The sequence below is a fragment of the Mercenaria mercenaria genome, chromosome 13 (assembly GCF_021730395.1).
Source record: "Mercenaria mercenaria strain notata chromosome 13, MADL_Memer_1, whole genome shotgun sequence".
Lineage (NCBI taxonomy): Eukaryota > Metazoa > Mollusca > Bivalvia > Venerida > Veneridae > Mercenaria > Mercenaria mercenaria.
The window spans coordinates 75,789,563-75,807,760 of NC_069373.1; the positions used below are offsets into that span (position 1 = coordinate 75,789,563).

The window sequence follows — 18,198 nt, forward strand, 5'->3', positions numbered from 1 at the left end:
ATTATTTCCCCTTATCAGATTTTTATGACGCAAAATCTTTGAAGTCCAAAAAATACAATGTTCAAATGCTAAGTTTAAAACAAAAAAGGGTTAAATGGCTTTCTAATGCTCTAAATTATTGCGCTTGTACATGAATGTAAACATTTTACTCTGCTTTCACTTACAACATTATAGAGAAATGTTAGTCCTAAAAAAATTGCTCATACATCTGCACTAGAAAAAAAGTATTTACCAAAATATATAGAATAAAGGTATTGGCGCACATGTTTGGAGCACTAGAAAGCCATTGAACCCTTTTCTGTTTTAAACATTGCATTAAAACATAATATTTTTGGATTTCAAAAATTATGCATCGTAAAAAATCTGAAAAAGGGAAGTTATTTCTATCTTGATAAGCATTATATGTAATGCTTAATAAATGGACCAAGTTTGAAAGAAATATCTTCATTATTTGTCAAGAAATATTACTTTTTGTGTCATAAGCCCGATCGGGCAATGTTACCAGCCTGCTTAACTAACGCTGTTTTTATTTTCTGATTATTTTCCATTACCATCAGAGGTCCGTAACAGCATCTAAACATCTCTGAGCTGAATATTTTAGCTAGAATTATAGCCCAATTGACAATTCCGGGATAATTTTGAAGAAAAAAAACACGGTCAAAACAGTCGATATGGAATTAATTAATAATTTTAAACTCTACATATTGTGTAAATGTTACTACTTACCTGTAGTAAATCGCGCAGTGCCATTCATTATCCCTTTAAAATTAATCGTCAAATTACTGTTTAGCAGTTTAGCAGTTTCCTTTCTCCACGACCTTTCATGATTACAAATGGCGTGTTGATACAAAGGGCGATAAATTGTCAGTTATTTGATAATGAAACGAAATGACAAAACACGGAAATGTTACAATACATGCTTGATAAATGACGTTTGTCTCTTCATTCATTTATTGTCCCAATAATATAGTGTTAATTTATGAAATGCATTAACTGACGCGAAAACGTGTTGAACTCCACACATTTTTGTGACGTAACTTTACTCGGGTTTTTCTCGAATGACGTAACGCCGCATTTGGGCCAAAAATCTCATGGCGCGACACATATATTAACTAAACTATTTCGTTTTTATGCCTTTTGTTTAAATCTTTATTTAGTAAATAGTTTTATTTCTTTACAATACAGTGCACCGTCAGTAGCATTGAAAACTTGTCACAATGTCCTCATCCCGAATGCCAACACACGGTTCAGTTATCCGATGAAAAACCACAATTGTTCCAAGCTTTACTTCGCGAACTCTTTAAGGAGTATGAAACCAATGACGAAGATGCCGACGAAGAAGCATTTGATACTCAAGAACATCCAGTTCTCGCCAAGGGGATTTTAACTGTAGCACTTTTGACTGGAGAAAGTTTTGCAGTCCCGTTCGACCCAGAAATGGAAGTTTTAGAACTGAAAAGACGGATTCATGAACAGTTGAACCATCCTGTGGATAAGCAAAAACTGATATACAAAGAGGTAGAGTTGAAGGTATGTGCTCGTACTTGAAACAAGTTTCCTAAAATGCAATGTATTTAGGATTTATTAATCAAAGAAATAAAAGAAAAGGCGTTGGCATAATCTTTATAAATTTATTCAGAACTTTTGATAACACTTGAATTTTCCGTAATATTTTTAAACGATTACATTAAGGAGATTTTGTCTTATGATGTAGAAGAGGAAATCGTTACATTTTATCTCTGTATGATTTTAGGACTACGAAGGTGACAAACGATGCAAACTGTCAGACTTCAGATGTAAACCAAATTCAACTCTGTCCCTCGTGATAATGTTGTTTGCAGTGCCGGACAAATTCAATCATGTCATATTTGATTTGTACTGGAGGTTTCCTTCAACAGGTCTAGACTTTTTAGATGCCTCCTGTTTAATGTACAATGGTTCAGTTTACACTGATTGTGCTGACTTTAGTAATAACAACCCAAACGCTGCGGTATGCCATTCTGGTGATATGATTGATGATAAGTCAAAAACAGGTCACCATACAATTAGTATTAAGTTAAAAGAACTTCCGGCTAGTATGACACATCTGTTTTTTACATTGAGTGCTTGGGACTCACCTGATATTTCGAGATATCCTAACCCAAGTCTTAAATTTTACGAAGCAGAAAATCCAACAAAAGATCTATGTCAAACGACGTTCACTCATGCCCGAAATTCTGAAGCGGTAATAATGTGTTCCCTTTCTCGCAAAGGAAATGGACAGTGGAAAATATTCAGCTTTGGTAAACTTTCAGCTGGAAATGCGGCTAACTACAAGCCTTTATTGGAAAGTATTGATGAACTATTTACTCAGGCATTTTATGCATTGTAATATGCAGTCAATCGAATGTCAGAAACCGATGCTTTAAATTTCAAACCAAAATAGTTCACCCGTTGATCATATTCATCAGTTTTGTTAAGTCAATATGACATGACTCTTTAAAGAAATGGCCGATCCCTAGTTTGTGCTATATGACCGGTCCATATTATTAATATGTTTAATGGACTAATAAGTCAAATCTTTAAATAGAAGCTGTGAATATTGAATTATTATGTCGGCCCTCGTGCAATAGTTTTGACTATTGACCGGCAAGCCATTCAGTAAGTGTATATAATTGGATGACCCCTTTAGCTCACCAGTCCATAATTTGTGTTATATGACCAATCTAAAGTTCAATCTTATTTTTGTTTGTCTGAAAGCTGGAAAAATAACTAATTAAAATCTATTTTATGTCATGTAAAAGAACACTTATTGAATGGCTTGTCGGTCATCAGTAAACACTATTGACTTTCGGAACTCGGGCAGTAGTTTTTACCATTGAGCGACAAACCATTCAATAAGTGTATGTTATCACATGACTCCTTAATATAAATTGCAGGTCCATAGTTTGTGATATTTACCGGTCTATAGTTTAACATTAAATGTTGCTATGCTAAAGATAATACTTGAAGAAAACATTCCGGTGTCATGTAAAAAACACTGATTGAAGTACTTACATTTTAATAAGTGTATACGTCTTTGTTGAACAAACTGCAAACAATGCATTCAAAATAACCGCATATATTCAGGATAACTTATTTTCAGAGATAAGAGAGATAATGTACATAAATATGAAAAATTGTAAATACTTGCATTATCAAGGAATTTCTTGAAATAAATGATTGCATAATTATCTGTTTTAATCCTACCACTATCCTTAACCCTTAATTATAACTTAACATCTAAAGACCATAGTATGTTCTGTTTTCATGAAATGCCCATGAGTGCCTACTGAACAATATTGAGCGGAGTCTTGGAGTGGAGTCTTGGAGTGGAGTCTGAGGTGAGATTCTTGAGTGACGTTGATGTTTAGGGTTAGAATTTGGAGTCAAATTCAATATGTAGTTGTTTATCCAAATTTTGAAACAGATTAAAAGCAGTGACGTTCTTGTTGAGAATTACATAAGGAGAATTAGTATTGTAATAATGATCAATGCTAGTTGCTGCTGTAAAAATAATAATAAGGATAATGATTGCTGAAGACATCAGTGAAGAATCAAACTTAATGTAATGTTGATAAAATAGAAGAAACTGGTAGTTATACTGATGGTTATGATAATGATGATTATTTTTGTATAACTATATTTTCAAAAATGTGTTGTGCTTTGAGGTTTTTTTTGTCTTTTAGGATCAGCAATTATGTTATCATCATCATCATCTTAATCACTGACCCCACTGCTATTACAAAAACCAGTATATAAACTTCGATAGACAAAATCGCTGAAATCTTGGACATCCACAAAACATCAGTAAAACTGACAATAATGATTATGATGGTGGTGGCGTTGGTGATTGTGATGATAATGACAATAATAATAATAATAATAATGATGATTGTGGTGTTGAAAAAGATGACGATGATAATGGTGATGATGTTGATTATTGTGGTGCCGCTGCTGATGCTGATAGTGAGTGTGGTGCTGCTGATGATGCTCGTGGTAGTTCAATAGGTGATGATGATGGTGTTGGTGATGATGATAACAATGGTCATTGTTGCGGTGATGATAATTATAGCGACGGTGATGATGATGGTTGTACGGATAATGACTGTTGCAGTAATGCTGGTGAAAATGATGATGATGATGAAACGTTGATTAACATAATGTCATTTATTAAATGTATCATTGCACATTTGGGTACTTTAAACAGTGAATGAGCTTTATCAGACACACACTATCTAAATGAAACCTTTCTAATGGTAAAACTTTTTAAACGACAATATTGTCACTTGATATCTTTCAAGATCCTTTACTGACACTTGCACAGAAGACGCCGAAATTAGACAGATGATAACAATATTTAGGCAAAAATTCATGCCATGAATATACAACACTTTAGATTCCCTACAGTGGGCGCATTCGGCATACAAACCCGGGTAACTCTGACTAGATCACCCGAGTTCACCTGAGTGACACGAGTAACAATTTAGTCCGAACGCTTTATTGGGTAACTGAAAATGATGGAGAACGTTACCTATATGCTTACAGTTCAAAAGCTTCCGAGCTGTAACAATGATAAATAATGGTTGCTACTTTTGACACATAATGAGGACAGACAGTCTGGTATCGTTGTTAGAGATGAAATGGTACGACTTCTGTCAGAGTGAATAATCAGACTTGGTTATTATCAATCGACTTTTCAGATTCTGGGATCAAGTAACACTTGGAAAAATGTTCAGCCCTTGATGTTTAATAGACTAGAAATTTCTATTTTATGTTAATTTATACTTTATACTATTTCTGAATTGTTATGGGACTAGGAACAATGGTAAGTGCAAAGTTATATAGATTTATATAAATTAATTATTTTTGCAACGAGTTCCAAGTAAGTTTGATTATCAGTCGACTCTATTTCAAGATCTGAGAATGATTTGTCTATTTTTGGGCGGAGAACATAGCATATGCATGCTTGTATCACTGCCGCCATAGATTATCATTAGAACCACTGGTAGATCTACAACAAATCATTCTCAGATCTTTGAAATTGAAATAGAGTCGATGCAGAATTAACGCATTGTTTCATAGATAGTGAATCGATCAGAATAGACAGAATAGATCATTGTCATAGAAAAAAACGTTGATGTACTTTTTGATTTTTGAATTGACATAATTTGAACATAGACTCTGCATTTATGCCATAAAATATGTCTGATCGGACGTGCTGAATCATCCGGCAAAAAACCATCAATATTTTTAAAGTAACATTAATTAGAATCAAGGTCTACTGTGCATTAAATCCGTCATGTGTTTGTTTCAGATGAATGAATACCTGCACCATGGAAACAATGTCATTTGCAAATTTTTTGAACCTGTGCTGGGCGTTCACATTGACATTTCTTGTTCAGCAGGAATACATGATGTCGACCAACAGTACAGCTAGGTAAATGTCAATGTTCTATAGATGTTCTATATATTCTACAATAATTTTGTAAAAAAAAAGAACAATGTCTATAAGTAAGCCAAAGAAAGGACACCTCTGCATAGCTGACAAGGTCAAGGGTCTGAATGAAACATGATCATGCACCAAAATATCAACAAATTTATACACTGGAATGAAATAACATACAATAGGCCTATATTACAGCAAGATGTGATTAATAAATAGTATCATAATTATTTATTTTACATGGCATGCATGAATTGTTCAACTTCATAAATCAACTGTGCTGTAGACCTACAGAATCAGCATAAAGAAATGAAGCTACATGAGTAGTTTTAAGATACATTAATCCACACTTGTCAAGATTCCATATATAATGATGATTTCCTTATATGGGTGGTTTTCAAAATAATGAAGCTTTTTCTTCTTTTTCACCTTACTTTAATTCAGTTCAGTTTTAGAATGTGTTTTGGGGCAAATCATATCCAAATCAATGTATTCAAGAAATGTGTGCAATTTCAGATGAATGGCTCAAGCATTTTTAAAGTTATGTTAAATTATATAGCTAATTTTGTCCCCTCTGCACCAAAAGTGTGACATTTTGCATGAAGGATAGTTTTCAACTGTGTTTTACTTTTTCAAACCAAACTTAATTGTTACAGCTTTGGCTTTTCTTATGAAATCTAAACTCTGCACATTTAAAACAAAATACTTCTTTTCATTAACTACATTTTATTCTTACCAATAGTTCATGTCTTGTGATGGAAGCCCCTTCATAAAAAAATAGTGATACATTTAAAAGTTGAACACAACAATTTCATAACCCCATTACTTTTCTTAAGTCATAATGTTTTTCTAAGATCTTTATCCTTACAGCTCTGAAGACACCTTATGATTTTATTGTTTTATAAATCAACTTTCTCAGAATCTTCATATATATTTATACACCCAAAAATGTCCCTTGTAAGTTTTCTTTAACTAAATGGGTTTTCCATTTAGAGGGAAATAAGTAAAACCCAGATGTTTTACACTGATTTTTTAGTATGTGTCCCCTGTGCTTCTCTTAAAAATCACCAGAAATTTTTGAAATTTGGAATGTGGTTTATAAACCTGCAAAATGTGAGGAAAAAAAGTTTTATAATAATATGTTAATTATTTTTCATTCAGCAACAACTTTTCTAGGTAAAATTTTATTTTTATGTCAGATTTGTGCAGAATGGGTGATTTTAAAAACAAAGTCCACAAACATTTATTAATTAAGTTTCAAACTGTACACAAACACCTATCTATATGTTGAATAAACATTACTGTTATACATATTTCCTTTATAAAATACTGCAATATTTATCACCCATCTTACTGGAAATTCTCTGAACTTATGAACTGAAGGCTGTTCAAAATATTATCTGATTGGTATTTCTCAACACTTTCCCAAAGTTGTATATTTCCTTGAATTTGAATTATTTGCTATCATAAAAAATAGGTGACCACCAAAAGAAATAGGTTTGAATTTCCAACCCCTATGTCACACTTTTGCTTCATTATTTTGAAAACCACCAATATTTTTCCTCATAGTTTTTTTTATGCTATACTATACTTATTTCAGATGAAGATATAAATTTATTCAAAGAAATAATGGGACAATGAATGCTAAAATTGCCAAGAAGCAAGAAGACTGCCAATTTACACACCATTTTATACAGGTAGGTGTTTAAAAGTGTTTTGAAAATAGATATGGCTTTCAGCACTTATTTTACAAACTATAATAACTGATTTTAGAATTATGTACATTGTACTTTTAAATTGTTTTTAATGTGAAGTGTCAGCAATGGAAATTTATAGAGAAATCACAGTTAATTGTGAAAGAAAAGTTTATGTATATATAAATGTACATGTTGGGCTTTTTTTAGTTACAGTATGATATGGTGAACAAAATGCCTCAATGCAGCCAGTTCTGGAGCTTTGGCTAGACTATGAACAGTAGACATCAAAAGGTACAGGATAGTTTAGAGCTGCATTTATTAATTTTTTTATGTAATTACTATTTATCAGTTCAAATGAAACTTGGTACATCAGCATGAAGGGACAGGCACATATTGTCAGGACTATCAAATTTGATTATTTGTTTCTTCAGTTATTATGTCATTTTCTTTTTCAAATTGTCATACATAGCTTCCTTCATACTTTTTGCATTAAAAACTCTCTTCTGCAGATTCCGTCATATTCAAATGGATCATGGTATACTTCATGGCCAAGCAGCAGAAGTATACACATACTATAGTGGATTTTACATCTGATGACAGTTTTCTAAAGTTATGGTCCTTTTAGAATCTTGAATTAAATGAAAGAGTTACAGTTTCTTTTCTTTTGTTCTTTGTGTACTCAGCTCCTCCCCCACTTTCTATCCAATGCCCTTGAAACTTGTAATACACTTTGTACTTAAATGTAAAATTAAGGCCTTTATCAATTTTAGCCTAAAATCTAAATTTGGAGTGTTATGCCCCTTTTTATATTATAAGAATTATATTTCATCTCCTCCTACAGTTTTCATACTGTGTCACAGTGCAAAAGTAAGTTGATATGAAATTATCAACATGAAGTAGGCAATCACATATTGCAAGACTTCATTTCAGGTTACTTTTTATTGAGTGATGTCCTTTAAAATATCACAAATACACTTGTACACTGTGTATGCCTACTGACAGTTTCAAACAATTCATAAGAAATTTAGTATACATTATGGACATGAAGTGATCATGTGCCTATATATAGTGTTAGTTGAAAATGGAATGCATGAAGACATACAGACAAATATATATCATCTGTTTGAATTCAAAGCTGTATTTCTTAGTCTTTATTACTTGTGTAAGGTACTGTTTTTCCACTTCTTAATGACATTTTGTTGATAATGTCTGTCAGACTGATAATATTATAATTGTAAGATTTTACATTCTAAAATTTTGTGTTTTATGAACATATAAAACATGTTAAGTTTATACTAGTGTGAAAATGGCTAAATTTTTCCATTTCAGATGATCATCTGAAGGGCCACAATTGTTTAAAGCACTGGTCAACAAAAACTGAACTATTTGATGAATCATACATCTGCAGAATGTACTACCATATTTCCAGAATCAGAGAAATAGAAATATCAAGTATTAGAGAGAAAGAAAAGTATGCATCATGTATGAAGAACTGCCTAAGAATAATTTGCAAAATACATTGAAATGTAACAACTGCTAATTGCATAAGGAAGTTAAGGAAGGTGTACTCTTTGGAAAATATGTGTCCAGTGCAACATTTCTTTTCCAATTTTGTGAGCATAATTCTGAATAAAAATTGCAACATGGGTACAGGGATAATACAAAAGGTTTAATCTTATTTCCAAACGCATTGGGGGAATCAGAGAAGAAATATCAAGAACTAGGGAAAAAGAAATAATTGTCATGAATGAAGAACTTACTTTTTATTAATTTACAAAATACCTTTTATTCTCACAACTGTTAATAATATTATGAATATGGAAGTTAAAAGTGTGGACTTTGATTAATCTTCAACTTCTCTGAGCATAGTTCTACATAAAAATTGTAACTTTATAAAATAGTCTTGTAGAAAAAGTGTAAGACTTTCATACTTGTTTTATAGAAAATGTTTCTGGATGTTTCAATGTAAGTTTGCTAGACCCAGACCACTAGCTCCTAAGTAGTCAAGGTTACACTTAGATGTCAAAGGTTAAAAGGGTCTGTTTCTGTCTGGTCAATAACTGCAATACATAAAGGGATTTTGGAATTACTGGGCATAAATGTTCACCATAAAGAGACAACGTGTTATGCGCAAGACCCAAACCCTTGCTCCAAGGTCAAGGTCACACTTAGAGGTCAAAGGTTAATAGAGTCTTTTGGTGTCTGGTCAATAACTCTGCGATCCATGAAGCGACTTTTAGATAACTTGGCATAAATGTTCACATAATGAAACCAGGTGTCATGCCAGACCAAGACCCCTAGCTCGAAGGTCACACTTGGAGGCCAAAGGTCAGATACAAAAATGACTTTGTCCATAGCATTTCTTGTTCATGCATGGAGGGATTTTGATGTACAATGGCAAAAATGATCATCATCATGAGATGGTGTGTCATGAGTAAGAACCAGGCCCCTAATCCTTTGCTGTTATTATAAATAGCTATTACTGTAAAGTTCTATTCTATTAACCCTTACCATGCTGAACATGATTTATTCTGTCTTTGCGACCAGTGTAGATCATGATCAGCCTGCACATCCATGCAGTCTGATGATGATCAGCACTGTTCGCCATTCACTCAGTATATTTTTGGTAAGCATCGCGTTTAACAGTTAATGGTACTGTCCAAAATAAAAAATGGACAAGTTCATTATAGAAATTCAGCAGGGTAAGGGTTACTATTAGCCCTAGGAGAAAATTGGGACTACTTTTCTGTAGTACAACACGCATGTTACATCCAATTTTTGATGTATTTTGACGTAAGGCTACCTGATAAGTACTTTTGTGTGGACTTAGATTTTTTTCAGATTAACTTCTCTTTGTTGTCACTATAAACAATATATAGACAACTTTTTATAACTGACCGTAGGGAGAAATCAAGACCATTTTTAGCTCCACTATTTGGAGAATAGGGGGGCTATACTACTCGCCCCGGCGTCGGCGTCGGCGTTACCCTTCTTGGTTAAAGTTTTTCGGCAACCTTTGTTTTTCTGTCATATCTTTGTTACTATTGCTTGTATCTTACTGTAACTTCACATAAACATTGTCCAGTATACAAACAATATATGTGTAGGGGCTGAGCCTATTATACCCAAGGTCAAGGTCACCAAGGTGTTATACTTAGGTTATTTTTAAGGTTAAAGTTTTTCGGCAACCTTTGTTTTTCTGTCATATCTTTGTTACTATTGCTTATATCTTACTGTAACTTCACATAAACATTGTCCAGTATACAAACAAAGTTTGTGTTAGGGCTGAGCCCATTATACTTAAGGTCAAGGTCACCAAGGTGTTATACTTGGGTTATTTTTAAGGTTAAAGTTTTTCGGCAACCTTTGTTTTTCTGTCATATCTTTGTTACTATTGCTTATATCGTACTGTAACTTCACATAAACATTGTCCAGTATACAAACAATATATGTATAGGGGCTGAGCCCATTATACCCAAGGTCAAGGTCACCAAGGTGTTATACTTAGGTTATTTTTAAGGTTAAAGTTTTTCGGCAACCTTTGTTTTTCTGTCATATCTTTGTTAATATTGCTTATATCTTACTGTAACTTCACATAAACATTGTCCAGTATACAATCAAAGTTTGTATAGGGGCTGAGCCTATTATACCCAAGGTCAAGGTCACCAAGGTGTTATACTTAGGTTATTTTTAAGGTTAAAGTTTTTCGGCAACCTTTGTTTTTCTGTCATATCTTTGTTACTATTGCTTATATCTTACTGTAACTTCACATAAACATTGTCCAGTATACAAACAAAGTATGTGTGGGGGCTGAGCCCATTATACTTAAGGTCAAGGTCACCAAGGTGTTATACTTGGGTTATTTTTAAGGTTAAAGTTTTTCGGCAACCTTTGTTTTTCTGTCATATCTTTGTTACTATTGCTTATATCGTACTGTTACTTCACATAAACATTGTCCAGTATACAAGCAATATATGTATAGGGGCTGAGCCTATTATACCAAAGGTCAAGGTCACCAAGGTGTTATACTTAGGTTATTTTTAAGGTTAAAGTTTTTCGGCAACCTTTGTTTTTCTGTCATATCTTTGTTACTATTGCTTATATCGTACTGTAACTTCACATAAACATTGTCCAGTATACAAACAAAGTATGTGTAGGGGCTGAGCCCATTATACCCAAGGTCAAGGTCACCGAAGAGTTATACTTAGAATTATTTTTAAGGTTAAAGTTTTTCGGCAACCTTTGTTTTTCTGTCATATCTTTGTTACTTTTGCTTATATCATACTGTAAGTTCAACTTTGTCCAGCATACAAACAAAGTATGTGTAAGGGCTGAGCCCATTATACCCAAGGTCAAGGTCACCGAAGAGTTATACTTAGAATTATTTTCATGTTTTTTTTCCGAAAGCTTTGTTTATAGACATATCTTTGGTATTTTAAAAGATAATGACTTGAAATTAAAAGTATTTGCTTATGATCATCTGCATGTGTGGCTACATACCCCATAACTCTAATTGTGTTTTTGATAGAATTATGCCCCTTTTGTGCTTAAACTTTTTTGTAATCTTCGCTCTCTGAATACTACTTTAATGCAATATATGAAAAAGACTTGAAACTTTAAATGTATCTTTATCATCATCATCTGCATGTGTGGTAACAATCCCCATAACCCTGATTTGTGCCCTTTTTATACTTAAATTTTTTACAAACTTTGTTTTCTGGACATAAATTTGGTGCTCTATAAGATAATGACTTGAAACTCAAAATATATCTTTATCATCATCATCTGCATGTCTTGTAACAATCCTAATAACTCAGATTTGTGTATTTGATGGAATTATGCCCCTTGGTGTATCTTTCTTTTAAAGTAGAGGTCTCTTATTCAGACATATATTCATTTTACTGTCAAATCCCCGAATAGTGGAGCGCGCTGTCTTACGGACAGCTCTTGTTCTGTGTTACTTTCAAATTTTAGGTGTATTTTAAGGTACCTCTTCAGGTAAGGAGTTTTTTGTGGACTTAAAAAATCAAAACTTACTTCCCTTTGTTGCTACTATATAAAACGATTATTCTTGAAACTTTTTACGCTGGTTGTTAGAATTGGATATGTCATTGTTTTGGCTTTCTGTCTACCAAACTTATAGTTTTGTACAGAAAATGTTTTATTATATCATCTTTCTGACGAGCATATATTTAACATCCTGGCACTCTTGTTTTATTTTGTTCATGCCAAGATGCTGTATTGGCATACAGTATGTATGATGAAAATGTCCTTAGGCAGGGGACGTTGCTAACTCTGTTACAAATTCTTGTTGTTGTTTTTTCTGGAGTTGTTGCCCTATTTGATCTTGAACTAATACATCACATCGTGAACTCGTGAACTTAAGTCGAACAAATCCATCCAACTGAATTGAAACTAGGCCCTGACTTTTATGATCGATTATTTTGTCTGGAGTTGTGGCCCTTCTTTAACGACGGATGACAACTACATTGTAGTTTCCTTCTCTTCATTCAAATAAAACTTGTTAAGCATCATAAACATTATGTAGACATTCGCATTTGTTTCTGTTCAGTTGGTTTAACTTCTATATATTTTTCCTTAATAAACTTATTGAACCCATCGTTATTATAAGTTATTGAATGAGACATTTTTGTCGACATCATTCTAGTTCGCTTTGCAACCTCCGTGAAGGAATATTGTCAAACTATACCGATAAGGGGAAGAGTTTGCTTCCTTTTGTAGCACAACTGTCTATGCATTATTGTGCCTTGCTCATATACATAACACTTTTATTTGTGTGAACATGCATGCATTTGTTATACTGCAAAATAAAACAGTCATCATTGATTACTTAACTTGTCGTCACTTTCATCCTTTTTATCGTAAATAGCACAGTCATACACAGAAGATGCTGTATACTAAACATTTTTTCTCAAAATTCAGACCAAAAATTCTATCAGATGCCACCATTACATAACTATATTTCAAACTTTTGCAGGGGGAGAACACCCTGACTCCTACTCACGCTGGGAGCTATGTGTCTCACTGGTGACACATTCTTTCTAAACTGTTGCCTCGCTGCATCAAATAAAGGCATTTCTGGATCCGGACTAGCCTGGGAAGCCGTTGACAATAACTGTCAGAAGAAATCTTACCTACATTAAAGATCCAACTTAAATTGTGCTAATTAATGTTAATTGGCATTCATCCGAGTTTCTGATATTGTCAGTTTGCAGGTAGAAAAATTGTTAGAAATTGTCAGACTGGATTCCCAGGCTAGATCCGGACCTGCCCTTAAGTATGATAAAGGCCTTTAAGGTCGATGTCGGAAGAGGGATCTAGCAAAGTTTTACAACATTTAAGCTTATCAACGACTTTGGCAGAGCTTATGAAGTTGTTCTGTTGTCAGGCTTAAGATGCAGGCATACTTAAACTCCAAAACGAAAGCCGTTTTTGTACAATAAAACTCCATCAAGTTTGAATAAATAGTTCAAATGGTTATGAATGTTGTACAGTAATCATTTCTGCGTACAGACTGAAGTATTACCATTAGTGGATTCATAGCGGAGGTCGTGGGTGTGTGTGTGTGGAGGGGGTCACCGGGTCGCTCCCGCCCCTAAAATCGCCGGAGCATAGGTAATTTGTCTTATGTTCTGTGTAAAATAATTGCAAAATATACATTTTTTCTCGCTCGCTACGCTTGGATACATAATTTGTCTTTTATTCTGACTGAAGAATATGAAATATGCATTTTTTCTCACTCGCTACGCTCGCACTAATGATTGATCTTTTGTTCCGGCTGAAAAATATGCATATTTTTTCTTGCTTGCTACGCTCGAAAACTTAATTTGTCTTCTGTTCTGGGTTAAACATAAAAAATGCATTTTTATCTCTATCTTAGGTAATTTGTCTTACTTGTTGTTTTTTTGTTATTATTATTTTTTTTTATTGATGGAAAAAATGCATTTTTTTTTCTCGCTCGCTATGCTGGCACATTTAAAATCTGACAGTTTGCATGAGCTCCAAAAAGACGTGACTATAATTAGCATGTTATTTGTGTTGATTTTGTCACAAAACCTGTCCTTTGTCAATAACAAATAAAGTACCCCAGAATGCACCAAATGGATCCATTATTTTCATAGTTTTCCGGGGAATCATGCCCCCGGACCCCCCTATTTTCTCTAGTCTTCAAATATTTTACGCCCCCTCTTACACCAAATACTGTATCCGCCCCTGAGGTAGTCAAATTTTTTAAAAAACGTTATGGATGTAAGAATTTTTTTACAAAGTTTGGAACGATAACGCTTTTATCATATTAAGTAGACCGTTTGAAAAAATGTTGGATAGTTCAATGAATCAGATATTCTAGATTTCATTTCAGGTTGTAGAATATTTTGAAGAAAAAAAATTGATTATTCTTCGAATACTTTTTGACTGTACTATTAGAATAGTGTTATTGGATCTATAAAATCTGCCGAGAATGATAATCGGGATAAAGAACTCTCCCTACAGGTAAACGGCGTGAAGAACTATCCTTTATTATATTTGGCGGGAATCGAGCACGTTTTCACCGTGCAATATTAGTATTTATAGTAACAAAAAAGTAGTCCGTCATGTCAACAAAACACGATGAAAACAATCGTCTGAAGCATTTTAAAGTATCTTTTCAATCGTAAATTGTCAGCCCTTTAGAAAAAGTTTGGGTAATTTAAAGGGTGGCAGGAACTAGATACATGTCTTGTCTGTCTATTAATGCATTTTAAATGGACTCCGCATGTATTTTGAAGCAACCCTTGATTTTGAAAAAACATGACCAATTTTGTTATCAAATTCGTCGTCGTACGACTTATGAAAGAGTCGTAGTCGTAGTTTGATTATCTAGTCGTATACTTCGTTCCAAGACGAATCTATTGGTGTATACTTTTTATGACTTTTGTCCAGTAACAAACCCGCCAATCTTAATTATTTAGACCCACTATTTTTCCGATAGAATGAACCTTAAAATGACATAACTGAATTCACCATGCTCACAAATAGCACATGACAAACAGTATGCTTTTTACGTAGTACAGCCATGAAATTTGCTAAATGCTAGTTTGACTTTAAAAAGACCAAGTACCAGTTCTTGATGTTGGTCAATTGGGTTCATCACCATTTCCAACAGTCATAATGCCATATATGGCTGACAGTCACTTATATAAATGTAACAAATGTTCACTCTCCCTGGCAAGATTAGCAACCTGACTGGCTTACCAGTACGCTTTCATATTAAAGGAACTGACAACTATACATTCGTATGAACTGAGGTAGATTGCAAATGGCCATGGATGGAATGTCTTCGTTAACCGGATCAAACCCGTGACCTTTGGACCGGCAGTATAGTGCATCAACTACTGAGCTATCTAGAGAACAGTACCATATGAGTATGAAAGAAGGTATGTCGGCAAGTATGGAGGTTGAATTTTTTATTTATTACTTCAACATCAACGTGTGGCTTATTTTGTGGATTATTTGTCCTTATCACTAATTATGTGTTCTTAAGCCTACATGTTTCTCAAAGTTGTCCCTTGTGAACCTAGAAAGAAAACTTAAAAGCTTTTAGAATCAGATCGAGAACCCTCGAAATATGCTTGACATGGATTTTGCTGTAAGAAGCAGATTTCTCATCCTCTGTCATATTCAGCAGTATTACAGATGGGGGCATGAATTCAAAAAGAGCATTTCAAAGTTACTCTGCATTTAGAAGAAAGTAAAAGGTTTTAAAAGAACAATGACAGCACGCTCCACTATTCGAAACGGCAATTGTCAATAAGAATGACTTTCGGTTCTAGAACTGAAATAATGATTCAAGGATTATTTGACTTGATTCTATGATCTCGCTTTAAAACCCTGAATAGATATAAGAAGATTGCAACCCAGTAACGCCCTTAGTTTTGACAAGAGCATCTTAATGGTAAAATTTTAACCGCCATTTTCTTACTACAAAAAAGGGACATAACTTTGCCAAAATTAAAGTAAGTGTTATGGAACTTGATGCTTTTACCTTGCTTTACAACCCTGAAGACATGTGAGAAATGTTAACTCAATGCCTCCATTAGTTTTGGAGATAGTAACTTGCATGCAAACACAACAATATCTATGCAAAAGAAAGAGGGCATGACTTGTCCAAAATTAAGGTTATGGAAATTAATGCTTTGACCTTTCTTTATATCACTAGAGGCATGTATGGATGAATCAATCCAATATCTGCATTAGTTTCCGAGATAGTAACTTGCATGCAAAACTTTAACCAGCTTTTTCTAAGTTTAAACAGTGGGGTATAACTTGGCCCAAGTAAGAGTTATGGAAGTTGATGCCATGTCCTTTACAACATGGAAGACATGTGTGAAGTTTCAACCCAGTATCTGCATTAGTTTAAAAAAATAACTTGCATGCAAAACTTTAACCCCAAAAAGGGGTCTGACTCAAGTAAGAGTTATGAGGCTTGTGATGTGTTGATATGACCTTATTCTATAGACCCGAAGAAATGTGTGAAGTTTTAACCAAACATATGCATTAGTTTGGATAAACTACCTTGCATCTAAAACTTAAAACTGCATTTTCTAAGACCAAAAGGGGCATACTTTTGTCAAAATACATATAAAAGTAATGGGACTTGATCATCTGTGGTTAGTTAATGACCTTAAAAAGTAAAAATAGGTTTCAAAGCAATATGTCTATAAATTAGACCCATAATTTACATTAGATTCGATCAAGAGTTATCTAATTTGATTATTTTTGTAGGTCTGATGAGTGGAAACAGTTGGTTTCAAATTCAATATCATTTGTGGTTATTGAGATAAAGCCTTGATAGTAATTGCACTCAAAAGTTTACAAGTCTACCAATGACGCCATGTTTAAAGTGTTAATGCATTCGGATACGATCACCCGCCTTTCCCTGCTTCAGGAGGTGGGTAGAATCCGGGTAACACAACTACTATCGCCCGGGTTACACGAGTTATGCTCGAGTAACACCCAGGGTGACTCGGGTAAGCTCGAGTATGTATGCCGAACGCGCCCAGTTTGTTAACTCACCGCCGGGTTATAGTGATGATATACAGTCTACCTACCCCCCTGAACCGTGACATTCCGTGCAAAGCATAGTTGTAAATACATATACACTAGTGACTAGTGCACAGAGCTAATGCGGCATAATATATTATTATTAAGTTATTAAGCATATATCTATTTCGTGAATTTTAACAAAACATTTGATAATTTTAGGTTTTTATTTATTTATTAATAACTCCCTTACATCTTTAAACGATGTTTCAGCAAAAAACTTTTTATTTACATTGATTTTTATGCCCCCAAAGGTGGGCATATTAAAATCGCACTGTCCGACCGTCCGACCGACCGCATCTTTATAAATTCTTGTCCGGGCTGTAACTCTGCCATCCATAAAGGGATTTTGAAACAGCTTGGCATAAATATTTACCTTAATGAGATGACGTTTTCTGCGCAAGACCCAGTCTCCTAGCTCCAAGGTCAAGGTCACAATAAGAGGATAAATGTTAATAAGGTCTGTTTTTATGTCCGGTCTATAACTCTGCCATCCATGAAGGGATTTTGAAATACCTTGGCAAAAATGTTAACCATAATCAGACAATATGTCATGCGCAAGACCCAGATCTCTAGATCCAAGGTCAAGGTCAGACTTAGAAGTCAAATGTTAATAGGATCTTTTTAGTGCCCGGTATATAACTCTGTCATCCATGAAGGGATTTTAAAACAACTTGGCATAAATGTTTACCATAATGAGACAATGTGTCACGCGCAAGACCCAGACCCCTAGCTCCAAGATCAAGGTCACACTTAGAAGTCAAATCAAAGGATATTAGGGTCTGTTTCATGTCCGGTTCGTAACTCTGCCATTCATCAAGGGATTTTAAAATTACTTGGCATAAATAAAACTTGTCACACACAACAACCAGATCCCTAACTCTAAGGTCAAGGTCACATTGAGAGGTAAAAGGTTAACATGGTCTGTTTCTTGTC

The 18,198-nt window shown here is 34.1% G+C and overlaps 2 protein-coding genes and 1 long non-coding RNA gene across 4 annotated transcripts in view; all 3 read left to right on the forward strand.

Moving 5' to 3' along the window:
• Positions 1 to 4,576, forward strand: part of LOC128548049 (uncharacterized) — a 35,898-nt gene extending 31,322 nt beyond the window's left edge. The window contains exons 3-4 of the mRNA XM_053522349.1: positions 1,186 to 1,530; positions 1,754 to 4,576. Coding sequence (XP_053378324.1) covers positions 1,186 to 1,530; positions 1,754 to 2,371 — 963 coding nt within the window. The 3' untranslated portion in view covers positions 2,372 to 4,576. The remainder of the gene's footprint in view (positions 1 to 1,185; positions 1,531 to 1,753) is intronic.
• On the forward strand, positions 3,549 to 4,235 carry LOC128547796 (secreted acidic protein 1A-like). Its single transcript, XM_053520992.1, has 2 exons — positions 3,549 to 3,586; positions 3,830 to 4,235. Exons 1-2 carry the CDS (start codon positions 3,549 to 3,551, stop codon positions 4,233 to 4,235), a joined length of 444 nt encoding a protein of 147 aa, XP_053376967.1.
• Positions 4,577 to 4,820: 244 nt separating the features above from the next.
• On the forward strand, positions 4,821 to 9,416 carry LOC128548050 (uncharacterized). Of its 2 annotated transcripts, XR_008366874.1 has the most exons (5): positions 4,821 to 4,846; positions 5,336 to 5,458; positions 7,065 to 7,161; positions 7,369 to 7,452; positions 8,491 to 9,416. It is a non-coding gene; the product is annotated as an uncharacterized LOC128548050 (long non-coding RNA). The 2 variants fall into 2 exon arrangements; XR_008366873.1 differs by lacking the exon at positions 4,821 to 4,846 and having other exon boundaries at positions 5,308 to 5,458.
• Positions 9,417 to 18,198: the final 8,782 nt, after the last annotated feature.

What these genes read in the sequence shown, in the direction of transcription:
- LOC128547796 (XM_053520992.1), top strand. Translation starts at nt 3,549, where the DNA reads ATGATTGCTGAAGACATCAGTGAAGAATCAAACTTAAT. An exon ending in AGTGAAGAATCAAACTTAAT is followed by an intron (nt 3,587 to 3,829) that starts GTAATGTTGATA and finishes ACAAAACATCAG; the next exon opens with TAAAACTGACAATAATGATT.